Source organism: Parasteatoda tepidariorum, chromosome 2 (genome assembly GCF_982258835.1).
Source record: "Parasteatoda tepidariorum strain Cologne lab strain chromosome 2, Ptep-v5.0, whole genome shotgun sequence".
Lineage (NCBI taxonomy): Eukaryota > Metazoa > Arthropoda > Arachnida > Araneae > Theridiidae > Parasteatoda > Parasteatoda tepidariorum.
This window is the reverse complement of record NC_141756.1, coordinates 69,473,246-69,494,196: the sequence shown is the minus strand read 5'-3', so window position 1 is coordinate 69,494,196 and position 20,951 is coordinate 69,473,246. Positions and strand designations below refer to the sequence as shown.

The window sequence follows — 20,951 nt, the reverse complement described above, 5'->3', positions numbered from 1 at the left end:
AAAAAGCAGCTCATTTTTCCACATTCTGTTATGTTTGAATATTTCAATAAAAAGAGGCATAATATTTGTTAGTTGACTTGATATTTCAAATTTTTAATGAAATTGCTATAACAAAAAAAATCACGTTTTTTTTAAACTTCAGTTTTTGCGAACACTTATTGCCATGTTATTATTTTGCATTCGTATCTGTAAAACTATAATCTTACAAACCAAAATTTGACCGATTTTTGACCAGTTGGTGCATATAAATCTTTTCTGGTCCACCATTCTTTGATGAAAATACAAATTACAAATGTTTTGGTACCATTACAGGTAGAATTTATTATCATTTTATAGCCAAAAAAACTACAATCAAGTAAAACGCTGACCATTGTCCGACTAGATCAAACACTTAAAACCGGATTGAACCTCTGTGCTGCATAATGATACATTTTTAATTTTCTGACTACTATGCAGAAATTATAACGCTTTTTAATCGTGTTAAAACTATGACCAATTTTCAACTAGCTAAAGCACTACTGATTGGCGCTAGGGCACCCTGATTGCACCTGTTTCAACTGGATATACGAGCTTAATGATAATACAAGTTCCAATCCTTTCCTAATTGATGCTATCAAAACTTGTCACCTTTGTTTATTTAGCGCTATTTTAAAATTTTAACCACTTCACAATGTAAACAAACCAACAATCACAAAACTGAACTGAAGAAAAGAATAAAAATATTTAAACTAAATATTTTAAAAACTGCATTTTTTACATGGTCAGAAATGGAGAAAATAATTTTTTTGTTAGAATTCAAACAGAAAATGTTGGGCACGCACCAATAATTTTCTAATAAACTATCACTACCGAAAATGCCTACTTGCATAAGTCATACGTTTTTCGTTTAAAACAAAAAGAAGTTTTTTTTTCTTTTTTCAGTCCTATTAAAAAAAGGCAGTTTTTAAGAATTTATTTTATTTCATAGGTATTTCAATTTAATTTAAGTTGATCTTAGCTATAATTATTTTAGAATAGTTAAATTTCCAATAAAATAAATTTATGATATTTTAAACTCATGGAACCATCAAATTCTTAGATTAGTTTCAAATTATAATAGCGATTTTTACTTCCTTTTAAGCCAAAAAATGGGTTAAACAATATTATGGAGAATTTTTTAAAATTTATTTTATAAGTATGTCAATTTAATTTAAATTGATCTTAGCTATAACTATTTTAAGATGGTTAAATTTTCAAATATTAACTAAATAGCTATTACTACGTAGCTAACTAAGAGCTATTAGTGATTACTACTTAATTCATAAAAAATATTTTAAGAACATAGAATAAACAATATTTGGGTGTTAGTTTCAGATCATATTAGTAACCTGAAGCCAGAAAAACAGTTAAAGTTTATAAGAGAAAAGACTTTTTAAAAATTTATTTTATAGGGTATTTCAAATTAATTTAAATTTATTTTTGCTTTAACCATTTAGCTATGATTAAATTTTCAAATATTACTTAAGCACTTTTAAGTACTTACTCAATTGAATACAAATATAATATTTAAAACTCATGAATCGAACGATTTTTAGGGTTAGTATTTTTAGGCTTAACTTTATTTCAAACCAGAAGAAAGGGTAAAAACTTTATAAAAGAAAAGACTGCTTCCTCCAGCAGAGAAAGCAATTAATCCCGACAACAATGATCATCTTATGTGAAGTAAGACGCCTCAAACCATTATTTTTTTGCTTAAGACTCCAGGGACTTTAGTGAAAATGAGGATTCTAAGAATGAAAATGGTAGAGTATTCTTCGCAATGCGTTAAGGAAACGATTCTCTGCTATGATCCAAGCTATTTTTCGGAAGTGTTGATCATTATTATGTAAGAGCTTTTGTATTGTGTTGCGCTATATCTTAAACGAGAGAGTGTTGTACAGTTCTGATTACCTCTAAGTAGACAAACTAAATATAATTCTGTTTTAAAACAGTAATTTCTTTAATCATTTTGTGAATGTTTGAAAAAGTTTAACAATCTTTAACTATTGTTTAAAAGAGTTTATTGCTGACGATTTTCTTTCGAAAAAGCAAACGACTGAAATCTAGTTTATATTGTAAGGACTTGAAACTGAAAGAATCGAAGTGAAATGAGGTTGTCTCATGTAATTTAAAACGTTATAGGGTGGCAGTTTGATTATTTCTTAACTAAGATGGAATGCGATACTTTAATTTTAGGAAGGAATGAAACTTTTTGTGTTTTTTATTTTCCAGAGATTGCAAATATACATTTCGTTGAAGTTTTTATGTGAGAAAGTGTGTTATTTGTTTGAAATCGAGGAGAGTTTTATTGGTGTAATAGTTTTATTGGTGTAATATATAGAGTTTAAATAAAATGCAAGTCATATCTTTTTAATCATTCTGTCATTTCTTTTAATGCAATTACAGCACAGTACAGGCTGAAATGCTATAATAGTTTGTATAATTTGCAATAACATTTTTTTTAAATTTAAGTTTAAAAGTTATAAATTATTTTTAAACAATTTATGTGCATAAATAGAGGTCACATATAATTTTATAATAGAACTGAAATATTTCGTAAATAATTTTTGTAACAATGTAAATTCTAATTTAGATTTATATAAAATTTACGATTGCGACTGTTATTTACTGAATGAGCTTTGTTAAGCACAATTCTAATCTATCTGGAAAATAAAAATTAACAATGATATAAAAATTTTTCTCACCCTAATTTTCAGCATAAATATATAATAAATTCGGTATAAATTAAATATAAACCAAACCAGCGTCGAATTTTAAAATAGAAAAATATCAATCAAACAAGTTTAAAATATAATTAATAATGAACAAATTCACATCATTAAGTTATTAGAAAATAAATTTATTGTGAGAATTTTGACCAGTACTGAATAAGAAGTAATAGATTTTCAAATGTCTCTCGTCATGACCTGGGAATGTTCAATTAATTGGAGTGAAATATTGATCATAAAATATTATTCTGAGTCTTGAGCGTTGAGCACTTTAGAATTCGTAAGCTTCAAGTAGATATTTAGAATTTAAGTTCATTGAAAAAAAATAGACATAGTATGATGAGTTTAGCATGCAGTAAAATAGTTAAAAAATATGTTTGGAAACAAGAACTTTTCATCTCAAAGGTATTATAACAGTAAAAGCTGATGATTTTCATTCAAAGCAAAGGATGAATTTGCTACGTATAATATTTGTGCAATAAATCCTTGTCTGGATTTTGCTGAGTTGAACACTTCAGAATTCAAATCTGAAAACCGATTATTATTATACCAATTACTATTATTTCATTTCATATTATTGCCGACCGGCATATGTAGGGAGCAGGGAACTGTCCTTGCATCAGAAAGCTTCTGGGTTCAAATCCCGGGCTAGGCATGGATGTTTCTTTCTCTGTGTGTGTTCTATGTCCTTTCTCCTTTGTGTGTGGGAATGTGACCCGCCTTATAAACGGGTTTGTGGTTGGGTGAATGGTGCGGCAGAAGTCGAATTCCTGGCCATAGATGTCGCCACTGAAAGATAAGAACAATCGCACCCCCTCTGCCTAAAACAGGCACACGACAAAAAAAAAATTCATATTATTATTATTGTGCAACACATAGCAAAATAAAAATGTACTTTGTTTTTAAGCTACAAATCATTTTTTTCCCAATTGTGCACTAATACGGCAAATAAATTTGTTAGTTCAGTATATGTGTATATTTATGCTCTTGAACTTTGGCAGTAAAGATTTATCTGTGAAGCAATATTTTTCTCACAGCAGTAAAGAGTCTAGAAATAAGCCTTCTTATAAAATCAACTAACCGTTCATTTAAGTAATCCCATTTCACCTTTTAGAAGTAAGCACTTCCTCAGTGCCATAAGCTTTCGTTTATTTGGTCAAAGTATCCCTACCTTACTTGCTCCGGACGCACGATTATAAATCTCATGAATCCTTATTATTGATCTTCTTTAATTTCATCTGAGGGAAATTTCTTCTTTAATATAAGCCTAAGGGATAACTTTATGGGGAAAAAGATGAAATACTAGAAATGAGGCTTGCTGTTTCTCGCAAACTCTGCACTTAGATTTGCCATTTTTTTTTGGTTAGATAGAAGTTTTTGGAATGATATTATTTTTGGCAGATCTAAAACGAAAAAAAAGTAGACCTTTAATAATCATCACATGGAGAAAAAAAATTCTGGTAAAATTATTGTATAGTGACATTTCCGACATTATTAATAGCATTTCTGATAAAAGCAAAAACATAATTTAGGCGAATAGAGCTAAAACGTACGGTATTTAAACTAAACCATTAATTTGGTAATTTTTCGGATCATATAATAATAGCTTATCTTAAATTTTGGTTTTCAAAATTATAGTTCTTATTATCATACATGTAGTAAAATATACAAAACTGCTATGCAATTTATCTAAATAGTTTTTATGCAATGCTTTAAGATATCATGATAAAATTACCAAATTTTACCTCATTTACCAAATGTATCACAAATTATAAGACCATATTCGTTAATTTTTCCAAAGTCATCATCAAAGCAATTCGGTAAAAACTACCAATCTTTTTCGTGTTCCCAAAGAGCCAGAAATACGGTTAATTTTACCGTCTTCTGGTAACTTTGACCATGTTTTAATTACCTCAGTGTAGTGAAGTATAGTTTTTAAACATTTTATAAAATATTTTTTTTAAAGAGTTTGTTAAAATGTTTGTTTAAAGGTAAGAGTTCGTTTAAATATAATTCTGGAAAGTACCATGACTAATTTGTCTGATGTAGGTATCGTTTGCTGAGCTTATCTTAACTGCTAATATTTCTTAAAATCTTTCAAAAAAATATTGCAAATGCCTCGCGATCGGTTTTTCTCGCAATCAAGAATTTTTCTGATATCAATTACTTTACTGTAAGGTTTTGCACTAAATCGTAGCTATTATTTATAATTGCAGAAATTTTAAATTCCTATTATTGGGAATATTACTTTTCACTAATAGTAAAATGAATACTTTATACTAATAGTATAATGAAAAGTAATTTTTTTTAATCATTTTCTTTTCATTGGTAAATAAATACTACCAACAAATTTGTAAATTCAGTTGTATATTTACGCTCGTGCACTTAAAAAGTAAAGGTTTATCTATGAAACAATATTTTCTCACACCAGAAAAGAACCGAAAAATAAGCCTTGTTATAAAATCAACTGACCATTCACAAGTAATCCCATTTCAACCTTTAGAGGTAAGCACTTCCTCAGATCTGTAAACTTTCGCTTATTTGGCCAAAGTATCTCTACCCTATTTGTTACGGACGCATGATCATAATTCTCATGAATCCTTATTATTGATCCCCTGTAATTTCATCTAAGGGGAATTTTTTCTTTTTAGTAAGCCTGAGGGATAAATTTATGGGAAAAAAGATGAAATAAAAATGAAACTTGCTGTCTCTTGCAAACTTTGTTCTTAGTCTTGCTCTTTTTTGTATGATAGAAGTTTGAAATGATTTTATTTTCGGCAGATCTGAAACAAAAACAACGTAGATTTCACTTTAATAATCATCACATGGTGAAGCAAACTCTGGTAAAGTTACCGTATTGTATGGTAATGACATTTCTGATAAAAAAAAAGCAACATAATTCTGGTCAATGGAACCAAAATATACGGTATTTAAACTAAACTATTCATTTGGTATATTTTTTCCATTCATATACCAGTTTACCAAAAATTCAGTTTTTTATATCATAGTTTTCTTTACAATACATTTAGCAAACAAATGCGAAACTTAAAAGTAAATTTAACCAAATAAATGGTTTTATGCCAAGCTCTACGGTACCAAAATTTTACCAAAATTTACCTCAATTGCCAAATTTTATCACTTAATTTCAAAACCATATTTTATAATTTTACCAAAATCATTGCCAAAGCACTTCTTTAAAAATTACCTAGCGTTACGATGTTTCCATAAAGCCAGAAAACACTGTAAAATCTATCATATTCTTGTAGCATTAACCATGCTTTTCCCCTCAAAGTAGTGAAGTAGGCATTTCTAAATTTTTTTAAAATTATCTATTTATTTATTAAAAAAAAGTTTATTTAAGGTTAAAACGTTGGTTTATACGTAAGAGTTCGTTTAAACGTATTCCTGGAAAGTTCCATGATTAATTAGACTGTTTTATGCATCGTTTGCTGCGCTTACTCTAACGGCTAATATTTGTCTTGCATTAAATTGATTTTTTGGAATTAACAAATTCTTATGATATCAATCGCCTCACTGTATGTTTTTGCACTAAATAGTAGCTTTTATTTATAATTGAGGAAATATCGAATTCCAATAAATTTAATCCTGGAAATTGCTAAAAAAAGTAATGCAGATCTGAATTTTTTTTTTTATTAAATCAATTACTATTATTTCATTTTACAATATTATTATTGCGCAACATATAACAAAGATAAAAAATATTTTTTTTAAAGCTACAAATCAATATTTTCATTGGTACATCAATACTGTAAACAAATTTGTTAATTCAGAATGTGTGTATACTTACGCTCTTGTAGTTAGGCAGTAGAAATTTATCTGTGAAACAATATTTTTCTCACAGCAGTAAAAAATCCAGAAATAAGCCTTCTTATATAATCAACTGAACGTTTACAAAATTAATCCCATTTCAACTTTTAGAAGTAAGTACTTCCTTAGATCTATAATCTTTCGCTTATTTGGTCAAAGTATCCCTATCCCTTGTTACAGACACGTGATTATAATTCTCGTGAATCCTTATTATTGATCCCCTGTAATTTCATCAGAGGGAAATTTTTTCTTTTATATAACCCCGAGGGATAAATTTATGGGGAAAAAGATGAAATAGAAGTGAGACTTTTTAACATTTTTTTGTGTCTCTCTAATTAAACTGCTGTTTGTAGAAAATGCAACACCATGAAAGAATCATCAGAATCAAATGAAATTTAATGCAGAAACGACTTGTACTGATACAAATAAATGATGAAATTTTCAAAACAAAAGAAACAAATTAAGCGTCCGAAATCAGTATTTGGTGCAGCCACCACGCGCTGCAATAAGTGCTGCTATACGACGTGGCATGGAGTCAAACAGATGTTGAATATCTGCTTGAGGAAGAGAATTCCATATCGCTTGTATGCGCAACCAAAGTTCGTCTTTGGAAACTGCAGGACGCGGATCACGAGTGAGACGCCGACCAACCATATCCCACACGTGCTCAATAGGCGACATATCCGGCGAATAAGCAGGCCAAGGAAGAAGTTGCATGCGTTGTGCTGAACAGAAGTCTCTAACAGTCCGCGCAACATGTGGGCGTGCATTATCCTGCTGAAAGATAGCTCCAGGGATGCCTTGAAGGAAAGGAACGACTTCGGGCTGTAGCACTTCACGGACGTATCTGTTGCTATTGAGATTACCCTCAATTCGTATCAAATTGGATCGTCCATGATACGAAATCGCACCCCAGACCATAACTCCGGGTGTTCGACCACTATGTCGTTCAATAATACACTCAGGAAGGCAGCGTTGACCGGCATAACGTCTAACACGAACACGGCCATCATGGGTCCACAAATTGAAGCGTGATTCATCTGAAAAGACAACTTGGTGCCAATCAGCTCGCCAGTCTCTGTGCTCAAGAGCCCACTGCCGACGCAGCCGTCGATGATCCGCCGTGAGGGGAATCCTGTATAATGGCACCCTTGCACGCAATCCACGGCGCAGCAGACGACGACGAATTGACGAAGCCGACAATTGTACACCTGTAGCAGTAGACCAATGTGCTGCCAGCTGCCTGGAGGAAGCTGTGCGATCATTCACCGCCATGCGGAGCAGGTGTCGATCATCGCGCTCTGACGTCACCTTCTGTCGTCCAGTGCCTGTTTTTCGAGTTGTTCGGTGCTCGTCGGTCCACTGCTTCCAAACTCGCATCACTGTGGAACTGTTCCGCTGCATACGAGCTGCTATTGCGCGATAGGAAAATCCTCCTTCTCGAAGGCCGATTATCCTCCCTCGTTCAAACTCCGTAAGTTGCTTGAATTTCTTATTCTTCCGTCGTGGAGGCATACTCAGGTCTCACTAAACGTTTGCCACTAACAAATAATCATAGACTATTTTCAACGTCCCGCTACAGCACTTTATTTATACGCTTTCAGCATCAATTCAGAGGGCGCTGCGCGCGCCACGCACGCGCGATGGCTCTGAAACTTTATTAATTTGCATAATGTCCTATAATTGACATTTGCTGCGAATTTCATTTGATTCTGATGATTCCTTCATGGTGTTGCATTTTCTACAAACAGCAGTTTACAAGTCAAAGTATAGTTTAGTATTTTTTAATTATAAAAAAACAGTCTAATAGTTGCTAAAAAATCTGTTAGATTCTCAGAATTACATTTGTTCCAAAATATAAAATTCAAAAAAAAAAAAAAAAAAATAGCTTGAAATCTTTATCATTTATATTCAAAGATTTATCAATTACTGATTTTGTAAATTAAAGAAATTTCATTGATGATTTTCATAAATTATTCACTGATGAATTAGTTTATCTTAGTTCTAAATAACGAAAAATGCCTACAAATGTGAAAATTTTTTTTTTAGAAGTGAGCCATGCTTGAAAAAATTACATTTTAAAGCATAAAGAAGCAGTGACCTACACTGTATTTCATGACCAAAAATTACAAAAATGCTAAATATTTCATTTTACATTTATTTTGTCCTAAATTAATACGAAATAATGAAAATTGTAATCCAAAGGAGTAAGCTACTTTCATTTTCTTGACAAAAAAAAAAAAAAGGCAAAATTTCAATTTGAAATCTATTTGACGAATAATTACTCATAGAGTACTTAGATGGTAGCAGATTTCTTTAATTTGTATATTTAGGTCAAATTCAAGATTTGAATAATACTGTCTGTACGTGTTATTTATCCAGGTCATACGACGAGACAAGCAAATTTATGAGCACAATCAACGAAAGAACATTCGACAACGGCAGCTTTGACTTTCAGGAGGAAGATTGCCATCATTAGAGCGACTTTTTCCTTGGGTCATTATTATTATTATGCAGTTATTGTGATCTGTATAGTGTACGTTATGAAGGTTGAAAATCACCATCATAAGCGCACTAAGCCAAAGTATGGTTGAAATTATCAAAATATGGTAAAATTTATCGTGTTTCTAATTCCACGATTTGGTTCAGAAACGTACAGCAAAGCAGTTGTTTATGTTTGAGCAAATGTTTTACGTTTAAACAAGCTTTGTAAAGCAAATATGTTAAAGAAAGGTTTAAAAAATGCTTTCTTCACTGAACTAGGGAAAAAAGAGTCAAAGCTACCAGAATATGGTAAACTTTACCGTGCTTCTGGCTTTATGGGAGCTCGGAAATAATATCGGTAAAATTAACAAATAAATATGGTTTTATGATTCGAGATAAAATTTGGTAAATCTGGTTAAAGTTGATAATTTCATTTTATATCCTAGAGCAGAGCATAAAAATCATTCATTTGGTTAAATTTACTGAATTTTGGTTAAATTTACTAAATGTGTTTTTATAGGAACTATTTTTTAAAAAACTAGAATTTTCTCTAAACTGTTATCATAAAAACGGAAAAATTACCAAATGTATAAGGTTCAAATACTATATATTTTGGTTTTTATTATTTATTTTTTAACAGAAATGTCATTATCACACAATAGGATAATTTCACAAGAATTTCTTTTCCATGCACGATCAAATTTCCGTTTAAGTAAAATTCCTGTAACCGGAAGTTAAGATTATTTTCAATTTTCTCGCTATTTTCAATGTAATTAAAATATGAATATCTATGAGATGTTAATAATATTTTAATTTTTCGTGATGATATTTCAAACATTGTTTAATTATTGTTATTTAGCTATAATAACAAGGATTGTTTAGTTTTATATAACAGAATTTAAGAGCGCGCAAGTACATTCCGAATGCAAGTAGCCTACAAAGAACCATCCTCATCCCCTGTAAATGAACTGGTGGCATAACCGCAGATATAATATTCAGGCTAACATTTTGAGAGCGATATAGAAGTGACGAAGTATCTGTATTAGTAAAAGTGCTTCAAAATTTAATTATTTCTAAATTAAATAATTTAATTCATTTTTTTATATCGATGTATACAATCAACAAAAGTCTTGATTCTGTAAAAACTGTTTGAAAAACAATGGATTTTTTTTTAACCTTTTACTATCTCATGTTAAGGTGACAATATATTAAAAAGTAAAATAGGTACCTCTACATTCTTGAAGTTTTTTGTTTCAGTGAAGGTGGCTGATTTCAATCATTGGGAAAATGGCATGTATTTTTTATTTTCCCCCTATTTACTTCATGTTTCATAATTGTATAGTTTAAGTCTAGATATGGGCAGTATGGAACAATTGCATAAATATATACAGGATGCAGAATAACATAATGATCATAATTTTTTTTTGAAACATAACTTTTGATCTAATAATCGGATTTTTAAGTTCTAAGAATCAATGATAATAGTTCGAAGGCTTAACATCAAATATGATAATTAATTCGATAATACGACATTTAAAGTTACAATATCAGACGCAAAAACTTTCAGATATCAGACTTTCGCTGAATAGGCATGCATTGTTTTTTGATGGAATCGGACTCCTGACCGTTAAAATAAGCTGGGGATAGCCACAATCTGAAAAATAAGTTCCCAATTGTTAGGCCAGGAGAAAATTCGAAAGTTTGGATCCGTTAATGATAATTTTACTCTTTGCTTATAGTTCTTTCCCCATAACTTCTCAAGTGGATCAAAAAATGCTTGCACATAATTATAAAACTCGTTTATCTAAAGATAATTCCATGCAAAATATAACTCTTAATAATTATATATTATTTTTTAGCATTTTTTCAATACGATCGTGAAGAATTTTGAGGCATTAGGCCTACAAAATTTACATAATTTAAAAGAATGCAATTTTATATGACAAATTACGAAATCTGAAAGATATCGGAAGAATAGTTTATTAAAAAAATTTGAAAACTAATTAGTGTATTCGAGATCTGGCCCTCGATCCATTAAGATCGGTATGTGAAAATCAGATCATTAGATCAAAAGTTATTCAGAATACTCAGTTTTTCATTTTTATTTGTGCTGCAAAACGTTAAAACTTGCTAAATTTATAGATTTTAAGGATCCTTTTGCTTAAGTGATTCTTTGATAGCAGCCTTAATTTACCCTTTTTAATTACACATTAGAATTTTTAATCTAGTTTGAAATCGATCTCATGATATGTTCTCTGGTAAGATATATTATAAGCAAACTTACATTCATAGCTCACTTTATCTTGTGAATAAATGAGTATACACAAAAATTGGAAAAGCAAATTTTATTCAAACTCTAGTTTAACATTTTTGTCCATGAAATTAAAACGTTTTTAAACTTAACTTGACTCAATTTGTATCATTACTTTCATTGTTTATTACATACTAAAATATGAGACGAAGAGCGGTCTAAAGCACTTTTAAATGCTCTCTCAAACTCCAAAAGATGTTATGAATCAGACTTAATTTGAAGTGCTTTAAAATCCCTCTAGTTGTTTAAATGATGCATTTAAAAGATAAGAATCCAGTTTCTTGAATAAATTCGTGAAAACGCACCTTTCTCAGGAGGGGATGTCATATTTAACCACTTAAATATGTATTGCATCTGGTAAGGAGTAACTTGGATTGACTCGCTCAGTTTGTTCAAAAATATACGCATTTACAGCCGTTATAATGTAGTAACAATGTAGCTTTTAACTAACTTATTTTTATTGTAATTCTCTCCTTTTTTTTTAAATAAAACAATTAAAAGTGGTTTTTGTTGTAAGAAAGGAAAAAAAGAAATTTTGTAAGCATTATACATATTATAAGTTAAATTTTTGCAACTATGTTCTCAAATATGCATACTGTTGAAATATATGAAATTAAAAATAACTTTTACGTTAATATACTTTTGTGACAATGTATGCATACTGATAAAATGCATACATTGCTCTTAAGTATGCATACTGATGAAATAAATATAAAAAAATTAAAAACTCTTACGACTATACAATTTTTGCAACGATGTTCTGAAATATGCATACTGTTGAAATATATGAAATTAAAAATAACTTTTACGTTAATATACTTTTGTGACAATGTATGCATACTGATAAAATGCATACATTGCTCTTAAGTATGCATACTGATGAAATAAATATAAAAAAATTAAAAACTCTTACGACTATACAATTTTTGCAACGATGTTCTGAAATATGCATATTGTTGAAATGCAAAAAGTAATTTAAATTTTCTAGTGGTAATGCTCTTTAAAGATAATTTTTAAAATATTTTGCTGATTTTGATATTTGATTGCCTTTAATAAATAAACAGGACATTCTTCAATCATTCTGCCCTTAATGTGCATTTTGAGAATTCTTTTCAAAGTTGACTTAAAACCGTCAATATTAGTTTACCAAGGAAAATTAGAAGATAAATTTTTTTCAGACAACCATGTTTAAGTTTTATCTTACTTGTCAAGCTGATTCAGAATTTTCAATCTCACTTCCTCAATGGTGATTCGGCAGAATTCGATAACGTATTTGCCTTTTTCTTAGTTGCATATTTAATGAGTAAATGAAATATCAACTTTTCTTTTTGCAAGGATCCGAAAACTAAGGGTTGTGATTGCAGAATACCCTAAATAACTCTAAAAACATGTTAAAGTAACTTATTTTATCTTGAAAATTGTATGTTTTTGCTAAAAAGAAAAAGAATATGAAAATGACGTTTTTTAATCGAATTACTTAAGAGCAAAACATGCATTTGCAATTAAAAAATATTTAAGCAGAACCTTTTTGGTGCACCAACACCAATTATTACGAAATTATCAAATTGCTGTTAATAATTTCGCATTAGAATTTTCTAACTAAACATTTTAGAATGCATATGACTATACTAATCGAACACAAACTTACACAAAATAATGTTAACTCTTTAAAGTTCATTTCCATGAATTACAAATGTTTCAACAAACATTAACTACAAATTTTAAGAAGCAGTCCACGAGAAAGAATAGTTTCGTACCCTTAATGATGCTTATTAATCTTCTTTTTTTTAAAAAATGGCAAAAACACTAATGGCTCGACAACTAGCGTGCCATTAAAATCTTCTGTCGAAACCCTAGAAAAAGGTAGGGGTAGAAAGCGGATAGTAAAGGGTTAATTACAATTCGAAATTTCAGTTCTCTCCCCTTTCGAGCTTAGCAACGATTAATGAGGTAGGGTAGCTGGGAAGTTTAATTGATATGTTTATGCCTCTGCCAGACTGACTGATGAATAATTCTTAATGATTTAAAATTTGCGAAAATTTGGACATCATTTGCTGAGTGGTGCACTTTGCGAAATGCTTCTACAGTGACTTGGAATAGATTAATCGATGGAAGATTCTTATGTCACATAATTTAATTAATTTTCAATATATTTGATTCTTTTAAATTATTTTTGCAAATTTTCATTCATTCTTCTGCCGATGGAGTGAGTTTGTTTCCATTATAAAACTCGAATTGGAATTTAAAAAATGAATATATTTCTGAAGTTGAAAACTTGTTAGGAAACTGAAATTTTTTTTTTCAATATTAGTCGTTACAATTAGCTTTGTTTATTTAAAATCTTACAGTTTAGTTTTAGGTATCTTTGTAACAGTGAAAGCAATGTAACAGTGATTTTTCTCGATGCCATTCAAGGATAAAATTCAGGGGAAAAATTCCGGACAATTTTTGCCAGGGTCGTAATTCTAAAATAATTAAAATTTTGTTATGGTGAGCAATGCAACTTAAAAATGTTCTTTTATGCATGAACTATTATTATATAAAAATGACTAAAAATAATGTACTTTGTTTAGGCAACGAAACAATGATATGCCTTTTGCATTAAACCCTTCATTTGAATTTTATTCCAAATCGTATTTTTATATTTTGCAAATATATTCTAATAATTTCCACCCAAATTGTGCAAAAGTAAATTCAGTAATCTTTAATAGTGTTTTTCAAACTATGCCGGTATTCAGGTGTTACAAGTTGCGAAAGATAATTCTTAAACACAATATTAAACTGCGAATTGTAACATTTTGTCACTAAACTTATAAACGTTTTTTCCCAAATCCTAAAATTGTTCTATTTAATTTAGCAATAGTAGTACTTCCAATGTAAATTATTGCTTCATTATTTACTTATTTTAATAAGCAAGAAAAGAAATTATTTTTTTAGCATAAAGAAAAACGATAAATAACCAGATAGAGGAATCGATAAAAGCAATATTTATGAAAAAATATCACCGATGGTTAAAGTATAACGTCTTAAAGTCGTCCTGCTTTTAGAGTTATCTGGGTGATTTTTATAATTTTTAAGTAAAAAGACTCTAGCTAATTTAACTAATCTTGTCATTTAAGTTCTCTTGTCTACTGAAAGATTCAAATTTACATCGCAAAGAAGTTTATTGATTCAAAATCGGCCCATACGATCAAAATATTTCTAAGAAGAAACATTTTATGATATTAAAAACCCCACATTCGATCATACGATTCATATATTGTCCGTTTGAAATCTTAAACTATATTGATTTGAACTATTTAAAAATTAAATAAATAAAATAAAATTTAAGTTTAAGAAGAATCAAAACTGTACAAAGAAGAAAAATAAATTAAAATTAATTGAGATTAATTCAAATATATTGATTAAACTAAATTAAATTATAAAAATTAAAGCAAAATAAACTAAAATAAGCTAAAAATAAATTCAATTAAAATGAACTAAAGTAAATGGAAGTAAAATAAATTCATACTGAAGTAAATTGAACAGAAAAAAACTAAATTAAAATAAATGAAATGGGAACCAAATTTATAGAAACCGATATAAATATAATTTAAATAAGATTAAAATAAAATAAAATAAAATAAAATAAAATAAAATAAAATAAAATAAAAGGTTTATCGATCAAAACTAATCTAATTATTAATATATCGTTCGCTATTTTAACAAGAATATAAGTTGCCACACCCTATTTACAAAATCCTCCAGAGTTTCATGTATATTATCGAATAGACTGTTTGGCTGTTCTAGTAAATTTATTCTGATAATTATGGACGGAAGTGATATTGACGGATGACGGAAGACAACTCCACACATTGATAATTATTTGATTCATCGACCAATAGATCTCGACGGCAAGGTAATATAATATACAAAGCATTCTAGCTACGTTCATACTAGCAAGGTACATTTGGTAGACTCTATTAATAGTCTGTTGTATATCACGAATACTCATACTTCAATTCAATTAACTAATTTACAGTTATCATCTTTCATACATCAAAAGAGTTAAAAACAAAATTATGCTTTTTACTGAACTGTAATCTGTGAAATCGTGGCTAACTTCATTAGAAAATGTAAAAACATATACATATTTTGAGTTTCTGTTAGAAGATTCTGAATTATCTGTAGATAGCTCTGAAAATAAGTTTTCATACTTCTGACAACTCTTGCATTTTTAATGATATTATCTTACAGACATTACTTTAGTTCGTTCGTTTATTTCTGTAAAATTGATTGCATAAGATGCATATGATTTTATGATTCTTTAATTTAAGTTCATTTTAATTTTTTTTGTTTAATGATGCAGGAGTTTTGGCGCCTATGGATCACAACCTATATAATGAGACACAAATTTTTGTATGGGAGCTAGCCAGAGCGTGGCATATAGACGAAGGGAGAGTTAAATATTTATTATATGTATATCCTCATATATCATCATATACTTCAATATTAAATAAATTATTTAAAATTATTATGTATATCAGTTATTATGTTTATACGGATTATTAAATTGTAAAATTCATTCACTTTGAAGATTTTAAAATTTAGTAAAAATAAACTTTCACGGGTGAAGCACTTGGCTTCCTGAAGTGAAAAGTACTTTTGTTTTCAAATGTTCCAAGTATGAACATCGACCATACTGCTTGCATCGGAATTCGATTTAGCAAAGTATATATTTTATAATGAAATACTTTTCACTCGAAAAACGGAAATATTAAAAATCTTTTAAAACATTTTAAAAACACAACAGAAAGTTTAAATCATTTTAAGATATTTTTTTTATAGAAAGAAAGTATACGTAATATGAATTTGATTTTGAAGAAATTCAGATATATTCCTTTTTTTAATAAACTTTAAAAAGTGACTATATATAAGTGAAGTGAATATATATATATATATATATATATATATATATATATATATATATATATATATATATATATATATATATATATATATATATATATGTATATATATGTATATATATGTATATATATGTATATATATGTATATATATGTATATATATATGTATATATATATGTATATATATATATGTATATATATATGTATATATATATGTATATATATATATATGTATATATATGTATATATATGTATATATATGTATATATATATATATATATATATATATATATATGTATGTATATATATATATATATATATATATATATATATATATATATATATATATATATATATATATATATATATATATATATATATATATATTCATAGATTATGCATCGGATGACGATTGGCAAGGACAAATTTAACACGATTTAGAGTAGATTGAGAAAAAAAGCGTACTAAAAATAATATTGTACAATATTTTAATATCATATTCATTTAATATTTCCATTCATATCATGTATTATACTGCAGGTCTACAGGTATTATAGGATGCTTCTAATCGCCAAAATTGGCGACTTTCCCTTTTATGAGCATCCATACAAAGAACGAACCTACCCAGCAACCCTTTCCCTCAGAAATGGATGCTCCATTCTCCCCGAGCGTTTGAATCTGCTCTTGGGATTCCTTCTTCCTCCGCTTTTCCAACATCCATGGCACATGCGCACTTCACCCGAACATCCCGGAACACGAAGAAGAGAATCTTTTACTTCCGTCGTAGTTCTTGCCTGGATACCAAAGACGCGGACATTCAATTCGCGGAAGATGAGGATGAACCTGACAGGGATTTACCACGTGTTTTTATTTTTTTAATACCCACTTACCTAAACTGTGACTCATTAATGGAACGGGTACTAATCACAGTGACTAGTTCCTGATCCTTGTGGTTTTAATTATATTTATATCTAAAGATGAGTAGTGCTTCAAGGCAATCTCGGGCATCTCGGAGTCTGAGCCCGCCAAAAGGAAAAGAAGAATCAACGGATCGGGATCAGCACACTTGCGATAGGTAAGGAATGATTCGTGGATGGGATTGAGTTTTGTTTTGGTCAGTTCCGATTTCCCCGTGATCGGCATGAATTGATTCTATGTTTTAAAGATTTACTTGGTTCGATCGTTTGCTTATGGATTATATAGGTTTGCAAAGTAAAGACGCCATGCATTTATACATAAGTTGTCATGGTGATAGGCAAAAGTTTGTTTGCAATGTTTGTTTATCTTAAATAAGAAACTGAAAAAGTGTGAAAGTTATTCATGTCTTTTGATTAAAAAGATTATTTTGATTTTTCGATTGATTGCTATTTTGTTTGTAATAAAAGGAATATTGATAGCTTAAATTTTACATTAGTTTATGCACTATAGAAAATAAATTATTGAAAAATCTACTTCGAGAAATGTTGAAATTTTTTAATAAATATAATTAATATTTTAGAATATATTACAACTAGAAATTTCCTGAATCCAACATCACAAAATTTAACACTAGAGTATCAAAAAATACTGTGAGAATCTCTTTACAATAGCAAAAGTAAAAACACAAATTTAAACAAACTATTAATGAAATCGTATTTCTTTTAGAAAAAAAAATTTTATTATTCTTTTTCCAGATTTTTTTCTGAACAAATTTTAAAATTATATTTATTGACGGAATTTTCTTTTCCATACCCTAGTAATAAATGATGTCTTTTGATCTGGTATTTATCTGCAAGCAAACCTCATACATCATAATGATTTTCCTATGTATAAAGTAATAATATTTTTTGTAGCATCGTTCAATGTGCATTATAACTTTAATATTTCGAAAAATAAATTTCCTTGTTGTAAATTTTTATTGAGTTGGAGAAAAAAAAAGAGTTAAATTATGAGTTAATTTTTAGTAAAACGTTAAAATAAATTCCGTAAAATGTTATTTAAAATTATATCTACACTGTTAGAAATTTCTCGGAAAAAATGGCTAAATAACAATTTATTGAATGGTTATTTTACAATATTTAATTAAAACAGCCAAATAACCATAAATAAAATGGTGATCAAGCCGTTAAGTTTGAGAAAAAATGTCTATTAACTGCTTTCACCTAATACGGTTTATCGCACCAACTAGAACCACCTAAAGAAGCTACTTAGTTCTTTGCAACTGCGGACACATCATGGCCGAACGGGCTTACCTGTCTATCTTATGACCGGTGGAACTGGAGTTCCAGTCCTAGTGTTGACCCCACAATATTTCCTCCCTTCCTTTCAACACATGAAGAATTTCCAGTGTCCGCACTCTCCGATGCCCATTACGTTACGAAAAGTAGAGCTTACATGTCTAGTGAAATAATTATTTTATTTTTTGCGTTTTTGACAAATTCTAGTTGTAAATAATTAAAAAACCGTTTAGTTTTGTATTCATGGTTTTATAACCATACTTTTTTTTAAATGGTTTCAAAGCCATAAAATAAAAAAAAATGTTCTTTACTTTAAACTTTACTGTTAATCGGATGCACAGACAGCTGCCAGTTAATATAATAATTTTACCATAATTTAAGAATGAAAATTTTAACAGTTTATCTTAAATATTTTGTATGGTTAAGAAGTTACAAAAGTTAAAGAAGGAATTAGAGTGTTTAGCAAATGGCTCATCAAAAAATTAGAAAAAATCTTTTTTGTAAAGGCAAATTTTATCAAATTCTGGTAGTTTCAAGTAGTAGTATCAAAAGTATAGTCAACTACCAGAATTTGATTCTGGTAATATCAAATTCTGGTAATTGACTATACTTTTTAATCCATTTCATGTATGATCTAAGTAATTTGTATTTTATGTAATCATGAAAATAGGCTTATTATATGATTTTTCTAAATTTGAGCATTGAAAGTAATACTAAAGCTTTTTAAAGTCTTATGTTATTTAATTTAGTAGTATTGCAAAAATAATAAAAGAATAAAGGCTTAAAATGTGAGCAACTATATTGCGACTAATTATTCTTGTTCTCGAATTCTCTCCACTTATTCGGTTAAATTTATTCTTCAGTTTAGTATCTTTTACTAATTGCTTGATAATAAGGACTATAATTTTGTTTACTGTAAATAGTTACCATATGAACGAAAAATTATCAAATGAATAGATTAATACCGTATACTTTAATTTAATTAAACAAAATATGTCTTTTTTTTAAAACCGGAAATATTTTTATTATATAGTACCGTGATTTTTTTCAGACTTTTCTTCTTCCGTGTAGTTATGGTTTTGACTAATTTACATGATCCTTTAAAAAGATACAATTAAAAAATTCGGCATGGGTATAAACAAAAGAGGAATGCATAAGCATTTAAAAAGTTCATTGTTGATTTTTTTTAAACGACATATTATTTTTTAACTATCTGCACAATCCTAATCTTCGTGTAAAACTCCCAACTAAAATAAAAATGTTTTGCAAGCTATAAAAGGGTATTGTACCCTACCATATATATCATAAAATGCTTTAAACCCAAGAAATGCATATTTTTTAAAAAATTACTTTTTACAACAATGAAAATTGGTTATTTCAAAGACTCTAAAAAGAGAACAACAGAAAACTTGGTAATTGTTACAGAAGCCCTTTGGTAATGATTTTGGTAAAATAAGCAGTAAAATATGGTTGTATATATGCTTGTATAATAGTATAATAATTGTATGTGGCTGTATAATAATATGTTAGAAAATTTAGTAAATACGGAAAAATTTTGTAACTTTATCATGATACCTAAGAAATATTTATTCGGTTAAATTTACTTTTCAGTTTTTTTTGTTAAATGTGTGGTAATAAGAATTATAATTTTGAAAACCAAAATTTTCAGTAAACTATTATCATATGAACGGGAAAATTATCAATTGAATGGTGTAAATAACGTATATTTCGTTTTTATTAACCAGAAATATTTTTTTAAGAGAAAATCATTATCATACAGTATGGTAAAGCAATCAGAATTTTGTTCTCTGTGTAATTGCCTTAAAAGTAAATAAAATTTGTTATAGGAATGTAAAGGATGAATTTCTAAATATTTCAAAATGCAGACTTACGGTATCCGACTAGTTTCAAAAACTTTTTTTCAAAAAATATTTATGTAAAGTTTTAACAAACTAGTTTATTTGCTTTATTATGTGTAAATGCTTATAAAATCGAAAACAATATTATTTTCTTTTTAAATGGCCATTTTTAGAAAAAAATTAGGCATTTGTTTCGATTTATTCTTTGCCTTATTATTACGCTAAGCACTGTAAACAAATTTCTATCATCTAAAGCAAAAACTCCTTTGAGGATTTTATTTAGAATGCTATCAACTATGTTTCTAACTATTATCTTAAAAGCAATTTCATATACTACAGAGTTAGGGATCAATGTATTTAAAAAAGCAAATTTTTAAAAACTACCGCACTTGTCATTGCGAAAAAACATGCATGAAAAATGAAATCACATTTTTTCTCTTATTCTATAGTTTAAAACATTAGTCATATAATCATAAACACTCATGAAAACCAGTAGACAATTATTTTGCAAACCACATGAGATATTATCGTGTTTAAGGTGATGTAAAATGTAAAAAAATCTGATTTTGAGATAAACGCATTCAAATACTTAAAATTATT

General features: G+C 28.6%; 1 protein-coding gene across 3 annotated transcripts in view; it reads left to right on the top strand.

Moving 5' to 3' along the window:
- Nucleotides 1–20,951, top strand: part of LOC107451053 (uncharacterized) — a 265,442-nt gene that overhangs the window by 54,572 nt on the left and 189,919 nt on the right. Inside the window, exon 1 of one of the 3 annotated variants that reach the window (XM_087157486.1) lies at nt 16,981–17,351. The exons of the other annotated variants lie outside the window; for them this stretch is intronic. Within the exon in view, the coding sequence (XP_087013612.1) occupies nt 17,254–17,351 (98 nt within the window). The 5' untranslated portion in view covers nt 16,981–17,253. Of the gene's footprint in view, nt 1–16,980; nt 17,352–20,951 lie in introns of those variants that run through there. 3 annotated transcript variants of the gene reach the window in all.